At 42.7% G+C, this 11701-nt stretch overlaps 1 protein-coding gene across 1 annotated transcript in view; it reads right to left on the bottom strand.

Annotated features, from left to right (window-relative positions):
* Window positions 1-7526: 7526 nt before the first annotated feature.
* mast1a (microtubule associated serine/threonine kinase 1a) overlaps window positions 7527-11701 on the bottom strand; it is a gene marked incomplete at both ends in the record, with an annotated part of 79480 nt that continues 75305 nt past the window's right edge. Inside the window, 5 exons of the mRNA XM_080722638.1 lie at window positions 7527-8179; window positions 8576-9295; window positions 10598-10788; window positions 10975-11111; window positions 11246-11368. Coding sequence (XP_080578764.1) covers window positions 7527-8179; window positions 8576-9295; window positions 10598-10788; window positions 10975-11111; window positions 11246-11368 — 1824 coding nt within the window. The remainder of the gene's footprint in view (window positions 8180-8575; window positions 9296-10597; window positions 10789-10974; window positions 11112-11245; window positions 11369-11701) is intronic.

Genomic DNA, 11701 nt, shown 5'->3' with positions numbered 1-11701 from the left:
CTGTATTCATCTGGAAATATATAAAAACATAATTATTAGATTATCTGCATATGTGTGTGTGTGTGTGTGTGTGTGTGTGTGTGTGTGTGTGTGTGTGTGTGTGAGACACACACATTGTGCTAACATTTTTAAACTTCATTCCCATTGAAAAGCTTTCACAGAATCCACAGGTAGAATTAAACTTTGGTTGACCATGCCCTAAGGAACAAACAATAATCAATTTAATTCAAAAGCTCACCATGCCGTGTCCTTGGAACTGTGACGCAGGAACTCTTCAACTATGGCTTGGATTGGCTTTGTCCCATTTTCTCGTATCCACTGTACCCTATAAATGGAGGTCTGCAAAATGTATCGGCCGGACTTATGTTGTTTTTCAGCCACTCTGACATTTGCAGGACTTGCTCTGCAGTTACATCTGATTCTGTGATGAGCAGAGAAAATAATACATTCTCACTTAGAAAATAGTGGTAGATGAAGACATCCGAGTTTACAATGTAGAGTTCTTTGTTGCAAAGAGCATACAGTCATCCACTTCGAAATGCAAGTGAGTTGAATATACTACATTGTATTGACACCTTGATCTTGCTGTACCTGGCAGGATGACTAGGGTCTCTTCCCTCTTGTGGTGAATTCAACTGCCTGCCCTAGCGCTGTCGGCACCTTTTCCAGACATTGTGGAGGTGCTCCTCCAGATACCCTGATGCTGGTTTATGTATGACTCCTCCCCGGGGTGAACCATTCATCTTAAAGTAAAGGAAATAAGCAGAAAGGAACACACACACGTTACACAACAGGCAGCAACACCAAGTTGACAATGTGTGTTCATAATTTGCTTTGTGCATTTTATAGGATATAGTGTATAGTAGTTAGTCTAGCTCAGCTAGACAATCCACCCATGTTAAAACAAGGTGGGGATATATACTGCAGTTAGTTAGCGGCATGAGTATATAGTCTGGCTAAATCAGGCTATATATATATTTAAAAAATGGCTTAATCTTGATTGAGAATACTCACTTCTCTCCAAAGCGCTCCTCCATCAGGTGGGCATACAGTATATGGACCATTGATATAGAGATTGATCAGGAGAGCTTCTTCTGAAGACCACAAAACAAACATTTCCCATTATATATTTTGCTGAAGATCTAACAGATATTTTTTTAATAAAAAAGAGAAGGCAAAATAAATTAAAACTACATAACATTAATTTCAAAATGTAGACTAGACCACCCTCCCCTCCCTACGGTCAATGAAGCAAGGCTGCAAAGCTGCTCGCACAGACAAAGTGAACTTACGAATGTTGCTCCATCTTCCACCAAAGCTTTTTGCTGGTCTGTAGGCAATACTGGTTGTGGTGAGTCTTCTGGTGCTGGTATGGGCTGCAGCAAAATAGTAGGCTCTGGTGTGGGGCTAGAATAATAGAAAAGTATAAAAGTATGAAAAGAAATTTATTAGCACCAGGGTCAGAGCTACATTGTTTAAATGATAAAAAATAAAGGAGAAAAAAAAAGAAAAAATTACACAAAACACTGCATACACTTACTATACAGTATAGTTTACCCCAGTGGTTAATCCAGTGGTTCTCAATGTGTGGGTCAGGACCCCCAGGGGATCTACAAGCTCACAACACCAGTTTGCGGTTGAACTTCTGAGCTTGTAGATCTGCCACTTTCACAATTTTACCAATGGAACCGAATCAAACAGTCCATGTGCTTGTCAGGGTTTGGGGGTCCCCAATTCAAATATAATATGTTTAGGGGGTCATCAATTCAAATGTGATTATTTTGTTGGGGTCCCCAGTTCAAAGTGGGGTTTAAAATGCATGTCACAATTTAGACCAGAAGTTAACTACAGGCCCCAGTTTCCTGATATGCAATGAAAGGAGCAATTCCCAGTTTTTAAGGAAAAAAAGAAAAAAATCCTTTATCCCCAAATACCTTAACTAATAACTACATTTTGAAACACACATAACACATTTTGTCTCTTTAGACCTACTCTGGTGTACCTCAAGCAGGTGTCGTTGAAATTTCAGCCGTGGCTTAATACAGTATGAAGAATGCGTTCTCCATTCCAGGAGAAAGAAGCACTCTGTGTCAATCCGTTGCTCTGCAAAATATTGTTTTAACAGAGACACAAACTGTTTTTACAAGCTGTTTTTAAAGGCTGCCTGTTTCAAAGGGATAATGTGGTTATCTAATATGAGATAAATACCAACAACAGTCATGTGTAGTAAAATTCATATTACAGTACATACTTTCAAAAGACATGACCCACTCAGTCAGATTCCATGTAGGCTATATGGTTATCTTTGACAAACTCATCCAACTTTAGGAAAATAAGTAAGGAACAGAAAAATATTTAGGGCAACATTATGATGGTGTGTGTGAGTGTGCACAAATTGTTAGCCATTTCTCACTAGTTTTGACACAAACCAAACTATAGCTACTAAGAAATAATTCACATATAATTTACACTGTTTTATAAATAGCTAATTTAGCTAGATATGTATTTATGCTCCATTGCACAATGTATTTGGTACCTGAAAATAGCAGATCTACAAGCTCACAAAGTTTACAATAATAACTTGGTGTTAACAGCTGGCCAGCTATGGCCAAAGTTAACAAGTTGAGTTAGCTAAGTTAGCTAATGCCAATATCCACCCTTTGTGGTTTGTGTGAACAATGCTAAGAGAAATGAAAGAACAGAAAATGCTTTATCTTATTGGCTATTATCTTATATTAATGTGAAAAGCAGGTCCTTACTGTACCATTTCACCATTAAATAGCAGTCATGTCCAAATCACTGGTTCATCTCCTCCTGTCATTAGCTGCTGTCCAGTGGTAGTCATGGTGGTAGTGAATGAAAAGGCGGGAACAATAAATAAATACATAAAAAAAGGTGAAAAGAGCGGCAAATTTTGAGGGCTGCCCTCAGTACGCCCGTTTAGGCCCATAGCATAGTTCTACCTTTGGGCCCAATGCAGTTTTTGTGTGGGCAGCCCACATCATTTGCCGCTCTTTTCACACGTACAGGCTGCCCACAGTACGCCCATGGTTAGCCCATGATGAGTCAACAGCTGTGGGCCTCATTTAGGCAATCCCACTATGGGCCTGTGCAGGTTAAGTGCGGGCTGGCATTGCCCTCACTGCCCACACATAGCCTGCAGAGGCCCACCCCTGGCTTGCTTGCAGGGTACCGTACATTTTTCATTAATTTGTTGGAATTTACATGTTTTTTTTTACACGGCATAATAATAATCGCACTATAATTGTGTTGTACATAGCTCTGGTCCATCGCGTTACAAGGAGAACTCCTTTCATACGCTATGTAGGACCAGAGCTGTCGTATACAGTTATACCGTAAATATGTAGCGCCTCTTAAAAATATATGTTCAGTATTTCTTCTCTTTATTTTGACTCTCCTATTCTATGAATTCTATTACTGAATTGTCTGACATGCATTTTGTATTTAATTTATATAGAAATGACTGAAAACGAGTACACTTTATTGTTTGTTGGGAGTCACAAATAAATGATCTGGCAACTTTTGGATTGTGGTATATTTTGGGTCATGTTCATGGGGTACAAGTCATAAAAGCAGAGTACAAAGGGCTAAAACTCGAAGTCACCGAGACTTGAGTGAATCAGGGGCTAATCTGGAAATCACAGTGACTTGAGTGAATTGTAAATTCCACAGTTCACAGACAACAGAGCTTTCACTGGCAACAAATGCTGATATTTACATAGGCTTGGCTTAATTATGCATTCAAGTTTTAAGGTGCAGGGAATCTTCTGTGAGGCTCAGTCGAAGACAATAGAGTATGTTGATTTGATCGTCTGGGAAGGTCTCATGCCTCCAGTTCCCCAACCTGATTCAACTATCTTGTCAAATAGACTGTTGATTATTAAGTTAAGATTAAAGTGCGCTTTCTGTATTTTGACATTCTGTACACCGGGTGGGACGCCTCCCAGTGGGGAATGTGAAAATGGGAGATGTACACACATTTGATAAGGAAATATAACTGCGTGGGATTATCTCTGCGCTGTGGTCACAGCCACCATGGTCTGGGGCATTGTAAATTAGCATGTTTAAATGTAGCCAGGAGAAAACCCCCCAAGGCCACTCTAAACTGTCCCTAAACGTCCCAAGGACAAATGTTCATAATTGGAGTGTGTGTCGGGGTTGTCAGAATCTCTCATTAAAAGGCCTTTTAGTGAGGGATGTGACAACAAGTAGACGTATTCTAATATGGGATAAAGGAAATGGTTTGGGCTCTAAACATGTAAGACCCAAGACACATGACCACATAAACGAATTATTGATCCCTGTGAATTAAAGGGTCTGGTTATGAGTAGACCTATATGTTTTTATATTGCCAGGATTTGCCATAATAGGCCGTTGATGAGAAATGTGGCAAGCAGAAACATATATTCATGATTAACCAGTATAGGATGTGAAGACTTCTCAGGGAATCCTCCGTTTTCCTCCCCGCTCAGAAAGAGAAGTTTTATGATATCTGAGGAAAAACAACTTCTGGTTAACCATTTTTAACAGGAGTTGTCTGTATGAGTATGATTGTTTGAGTTATGAGGGAAATATTGATTGTAAAATGATTTATCATATTGTAAGTTTGAGGCAATACTTTATAAGTTGTATTAATTCTGTGCCGGCTACAGCCCCTCCCCTCTGGTGCTGCACCGTATTGACTAGTCAACAGGCCATGGGGTACGGCCCGCCTTTATTCAAAAAGGCTTTGAAATGTTGAGTATTTAAGTTGGTGCAGGACAAGGGTGCGGGGTCCAAACCTGTGCCTGAGCCACACAGGTCGGTTCCAAATTCCAATCCAGAAGCAAAAAGGGGAAGCTATGCTCATATTCTGCATATTTCTGTGAAGAAAATAAAGTTTGTTGACAGCCTGCAACTAGCCACTTCTCGACTCATCTTTTCCCTGCACAACTGAAGAACTTTGGACAGAATTAATGGCAGGATCAAATCTCTGAATTTTATTACACATAATGCACTTCAGGTGTCTGCATTTAAATGACATCTATCACAAACAAAGTGCCCCATAATACAAATAAATACACTTTCAGTTAACAGATAAGTGGAATGTCATTATACTTGGATTTTGTGTTCATTTTAAGAATCCATGTACAGTATACAGTATGTGAATACAGTATATTTTATGTTCTCCAAAGTAACATCATACACATACTATTCAAAATAAAGTGCATCTCACACTATTCTTTTCATTAGTCAGAAGAACCAGACTAATAGCTCAAACGTGTAACTATGGGAAGAATTCCACTGATTAGTAAAATGCCTGCAAGTGGGTGCAATATTTTTACCAGATTAGTACAATAATTGTTTTTCTTCATTGACTGACCTGATTTGTATTGTATTTTTTACATCGACATAAAAAAAACAACAACTGAGCTACGATAACGATAAGGTGTTCTTGTCACTAGAACTTTTAAGGGAAATCTTTATAAAACTGTATGCCCTATTCAAGAAAGGTAGAATTAACAGTCATATGAAGAAGACAGCAACATAAAAGTAATGATTCATATTTCACGTGTACAGTAGCCTACAGTACATTTAATTCATTTATACTGTAATATTTTGCATTCTGCATAAACAGAAAGAAATGCATATTCACTAACCCTATTTCTTATCATGTCCATTCTGCAATATATCCGTGACCATATCAGTGGACATAACTGTGTTACAATTATATGAATCTGGCCAACCAAAGTTATTGGAGATCACAAGACACAAGGCATTATGTTGAACAGAGGCAACTGTCAACCAGCAGAGGGCAGTGTAACATGCCTTCATTGCCTTACAACAAACTGCATGAGAGCTTCATCACACATAACGTGGTTACAATATTGGACAAGCAGCCCATACCTGCCAACAAGTGTAAATGCCTTGCATAAAAGTATGCATATTGGATAGTAATTGTGAACTGAGATGAATGTGAAAGAGGGATTCCGTCACACTGTAGGCCTGTCTTTCCTTTAATTTCTTGCTGAATGTATTTGATAGCAAATCCTTTACTCAAAGATTACAAATTAGCATAAAATAGATAGTATGATCTATATCCACTGTATAGAGCCTAATAACACAGTTTGATTACAGATAGCAGGTTTAATTGTGATACAGAATAACAGCACTAAACATACCTGACTCTACAGCCCTATCTTATCCACTCAGCCCTTTTATAAGCAAGTTATGCTACATCCATGACGGCCTGCTTTCCCCTTTAGGTTCAGATCAATACACAGGTTTCCTGTACACATGCCTGCCTAGCACAAATATCTATTTTCTGTCCAGTTTTTACAAGTATCTATCCTAGCAATATTTGCTGTGCCATTGATAATAAGAGTAGCAGAGGTTTTTCTTCCATGTGGCAAAAATATGTAAATGCTATTAGACACTGAATGCTGTCCATTTATTTCCAGTCTAGTTTTTATTGTACATCCTTGCTGATTTGACTGAGTATCATAATCCAGCTGCACGCGTGCACACATACGGTACATACTTCACACACACACACACACACACACACACACACACACACACACACACACACACACACACACACACACACACACACACACACACACACACACACACACCAATTCACAGACCATGAACATGCATACCAACATCACTACCTCCTATGGTACTCTACATGTGTGAGTGGGTGTGTGCCTGTATGTGTGTGAAAAGCTGTAGGAAAAAGCAGAGTGAGAGAGAGCAGTCCTCTGGTGGCTCTCCTGTGTGGCAGAGATAAGGGCTAAGCCCAAGCCTCAGTCAGCCCAGATTTACCCTAGAACAGGCCATGGCCTTCAAATAGCCCCCAGAAATAGACCCATTGGTGGCTTACAGCCGCTTCGAGTCATACACCAAGAATGACAGGAAGACTTTACTTGATGGCGGGACATTCACTGACAGAACGCGTCGACTGCTGACTATGCAAATCAACTCACAGAAAGATAACCGCTTTGTTTTGTTTTAAGTGAATGCAGTCTCAGTCGATCATCTGCATTTAAATCATTGGCTGGTAAATGAAAGGTTTAAATGGTTTCCTCTGATTGGCAGGAAAAATAAAAGAGTGGCTGAAATTCAAAATTGAGTGACTGGATTTGGTATTCACAGTATTCAGCATGTTTTGATCAGTAAAGCACTTGTTGACCGTTTTGCATCTATTATACATACAGTACATTACATACATACATACCATATGACACGCATTCCCACATACACCCACCCACACACACATACATCTGATATAGACTTTTACATAACATGGGGTGCCTTCTTATTAAATAGTACTTTACAATAGAAAACAACAATACGCAGACTTTTTTTTTCCTTTACTCCTGTTTTTGGAGTCAATAAATACCTTATTTCTTATACAATTGGAATGTTCATGCTCTTTTTTAAGTGCTTCACTTATGCTGCATTGTTCTTCTGAAAGGCATTTTTATTCCCAATCTTTTTCCCTTATCTACCGCATGGGATCACATCTTTTGGGGGCTACTACCTGTGGCAGCCTTCTCTCGCAGTGAGCTAACAGGACTTTGGGTTACAACTGCAGGCCCGCCAACTGCTCTGCCTCCGGAGGAAGCCTCCCCCTTTCCTGCTGAACTACTCTGCTTCTCCTCCACCGTCTTGGCCTGCTGATCTTTGTTCTTTGCTCCATCCTGGTATAGTTTCATTGGCCCAAGGACATTTTTGGCCACAGCGGTTAGCTGGGTGACAAAGCTCGTCTTGTCACCGGGGGAGACAGGCCGGGACTTACAGAGGGAGGGTCCGCAGAGTGAGGGGGTAACTCCCGTGGGGGATGGAGACGGGGAAGGTGAGTGCTCCTCCACCACTTCCAGTCGACACTTGTCCTCCCAGTCCAGAGTGCCTCGGTAGCAGTTAACAGGCCCCAGGCCCTGCCTGACCTTTCCGAGGGAGAGAGGCTGTCCATGGGGAGGGACAACAGGTGCAAGGACCCTGGACGGGAGTTTAGGGCTTTTAGAGCCGAGGTCTGAAGTTCTAGCATCATTGCTCTCAACACCACTCTTTCTCAGACTCTCCCCCATAACCGATGGTTTAAATGATTTGTTTATGCTCATTGCCAGGCCCTGTACGGTACCTTTATCAACTGCAGGGGTTGTGATTTTGCCTAGAACACCACAGGGCAGGCATGTCTGACTTGTACAACTCTTACTGTCCCCTACCTGGGGATCTTTCATATAAGAAAACATGCTCCAGACTGTTTTGGGTTCCTGACGTTTAGGAGATGAGACTGTTTGAACTTGGGGGATGTTGTCAGGCCCCTTCAGGCCACCAACATGTTCTGTTGTTTTGGTGGGCGTGCTCGGAGTTGTAGTTCTCAAAGCGTCTCTACTTGGGGAATGAAGTTTGAAGGTTTGACCAAGTGGGGAACTCGGGGCACTTCTAAGAGATTTTCCAGGTAAGGAAGACTGGCTCTCCATGGCTCCGCCTCGACTTGGGGATTTCTCTGCAACTGTCGCTTTATATTCTTTCTCCCCCTCTCTCTCCCTTTCCTTCTCTCTCTCTCTCTCCCTTTCCATCTCCCTATCCTTCTCTCTTTCCATCTCCCTCTCCCTCTCTCTTTCCTTCTCCCTTTCTCTTCCAGCGAGCAGCGCTTCCCTGCTCAGTGGCGACTCCTGCCGGCCAAGCCTCCTCACAGGTTTGAGCACACCAGTCTCCGGAGCAGTTGAGTGGGATGGGGAGGCCAGGGAGGAGTGCAGCGGTGGGGGGTTAGAAGGCAGGTTTTCCCCCTCAGTCTCAAGCAGGCTCTGGAGTCCCATTTCACAGAGGAAGGAGTCTTTACGGTAGTCTGCGTGTTGCATCTCCAGGCTGTGCTTCCTCAGTGGTCCCCCCAGTCCCCCCGTAGAACTGGACTGGGTCAGAGGCGAGCCAAGTTTCTCTGCAGACTGGACCCGCTTGAGAAGAGGGGAGCGAGGGGGCTCGGCGCTCTTGGGCCTGGAATGGACCACCGGGGGTGAGGAGTGAAGCTTAGCAGGGAAGGTCTGGGTGGTATTGGAGCTCCCTACAGTATGGCCCGGTAACGGTGGAGGAGAGGACTGGATGGGAGAGGGAGTGTGGGCCAGCGGGGACAGGGGGATGTTGCCAGCAGACTTGCAGCGGGCGGAGCGGTACTGACGGTGGAGTTTTGGGGAGAGGCCATGGAGGGAGCTGGGCCTCATGTGCTGGGAGGCTGCAGGGGAGTTGGGGGTGCTGGAGGCTGGGGAGCTGCTCTGGGGAGACGCACCTGGAGGAGAGTAGAGAACAAGGTGAAAAAGATGATATAATCACTATCAGCAGCTACTGCACAAGTACCTACAGCAGGGGTCTTCAACGTTTTCAGGCCAAGGACACCTTAGTTGAGAGAGAGATGAAGCAGGGACCCCCACAACCTTTTCATAGATTCCATATAGTTTCATATTTAACCACTTGAACCTTCAATACTTAATACATTTGAACTTTCACTCTGTACTTAGTCTTCTTTTTTTCCCCCTCTACACCAAAGCTCTTTGCCAAAAATAGCCAATCCTCGCAGCATGAGGCTTTGTGAGCTTGTAGATCTGCTATTTTTGGCTAAAGGTATCAGAAAATGGACACTAGGGTTCAAGTGTTTAATATAAAAAAGGAGAAAAAGAGTTTCTATCACACAAAGATTTGGAGGGCCACCTGTAGTAACTCTGAGGACCCCCTAGGGGTCCCGGACCCCCTGCTGAAGTCCCTTGACCTACACTGTAGGTCCTACAGTATGTAGCATATTTTGTATGATGTAAGCTTGATAACCTTGTTCAGACTAGGCACTTTTTGTGAAGGAAAAACGCTGCCTACAGTGACTTTTCTGCTGAAAAGTAATATGAAAGAAACATATTTTAATGTAACAACAATTTAAACTAGTAGGCACAGGTAGGTACATTAGATGTGAAATTAAGACTGAGCCATCTTAGCATATACTGTAAGCTGTCAGACTGCCACCAACTATGTGTGTGTGTGTGTTTTCCCCCTGCCATTCATCAGCATCAGCCTTACCGGAGCACCGCTCCAAAAGATAAAAAACGGTCCTCATCAGCCCATGTCAAAATGTAATTCAACGCAACACACAGTAATGTATAGGGCAAACATTTGTTTGTATTTTAGGTTTTTAGAAAGACGAGAGGACAGACGACCGCGGACACCACACAAACGGCCCGACGAGCGCCGTTCACGGAACGTCAGAATGAACTTGTTCAGTTCACGTTCGCCCAAAATATGAACTTGTTCATGAACGATCGTTCATTGAACGCGTTCGGGTACAACACTGGTTACAGGGGTTCTCCAGCTAAATGATTGATGAGAACCAAATGGTCCCTTAACTGTAACAGTCTGTAACAGATTGTACAAATGGAGCCAAATGGACCCTTAAGACTCCATTTGGTTCCATTTGTACACTCTCTTGAGTTATGGGGTCCTTGAAATTAAAACGTTTGAGAACTAGTGATGTAGGTTGACCTCAAGGCAGTAGTTTCTGATGTGATACAGTGCATACTGTATGTGCAAGGTCACCAGCCGTGCCTACCCAGATACGAGGAGGACTCCGGTGTGGATCGGTAGCCCTGTGTGGGGGAACGGGCTGACAAGCTGTGTGTGGGCGAGCCAGGCAGACTCTCACTGGATGAGAGAGAGCGGTTCAGGGAGGACAGGCTGCGGCTGGTGTGGAGCAGGTTGGACTGCTTTGTGATTTTACGGAACAAGGAGTTACGCTTCTTACTGCCAGGGGAGAGACAATGGGAAGAAGACAAATGAGATTGTTGAAACCTTTCAATGTTGTCAGTTATGGTGCAAGCATCATGGAGTGTGCTTAAGAAAATGGTATAAACCAGATTTTTTGTTACGTGAGGCTTGCTGTGACATCATTAACGGCAACAAGTAACAGTGTGGGACACAAAATCCTACCTTTCCTGTCCGTCCTTGGATATGGTCCTCTTGTTTCGCCGAGCCATCTTACCCTTGTAGCTGGCCTTGCGAGCTGGACCCAACTTGATGGACGTGTTCTCAAAAGGCGTGGTGGTCACTGTCACCTTGTTCCCACTCTGCAAGACATGAAAAATAATGTACACGTCACGCCCAATTTCTAATGAAAAAAAGAAAAAGAAGAAGAGGGATACAGGGCACACCCTGAAAGTTACTATGTGTACTATATACATACAATGTGCATATTCCTTACCTTGAGAATGAGTTCTACGACTTCGGTGTGGACCAGACCATGGACAGACTCTCCATTGACATGGGTGATGAGGTCACCAGCACAAAGGCCTGCTTCCTGAGCGGGGCCTCCGCCCTCCACGTGCTACCATTGAACCAGAGACATAAGCATAACATTGTAGTGTCAATACAGGAATTCTCATGGCCTTGAATCATTAAATCAATTATAACTGTTTAGATTTTCAAATTAAAGCAAGAGAATGCAGTGAATGCAGAGAATCTACACCTTTCAAAATGGGTTAGAGGATGAAAACTGTACCTTCTGCTGCTAAGAGACCACGTGGCCTTCTTTTCAGCAGCTCTCATTCCAACATACTCCACATTCTTTACTACTATTTAAGGATGTTCATGTTAACAGTTCTACTGCCATATTTATTATTTATTTATTTGTGCCGGTGCCATCAAAAAGTAGCTTACC

This window comes from Nannobrachium achirus (assembly GCF_963921795.1).
Source record: "Nannobrachium achirus genome assembly, chromosome: 3".
In the NCBI taxonomy this organism is placed as follows: Eukaryota; Metazoa; Chordata; class Actinopteri; order Myctophiformes; family Myctophidae; genus Nannobrachium; species Nannobrachium achirus.
The sequence above is the reverse complement of the archived record's forward strand: the minus strand, read 5'-3'. Positions and strand labels throughout refer to the sequence as shown.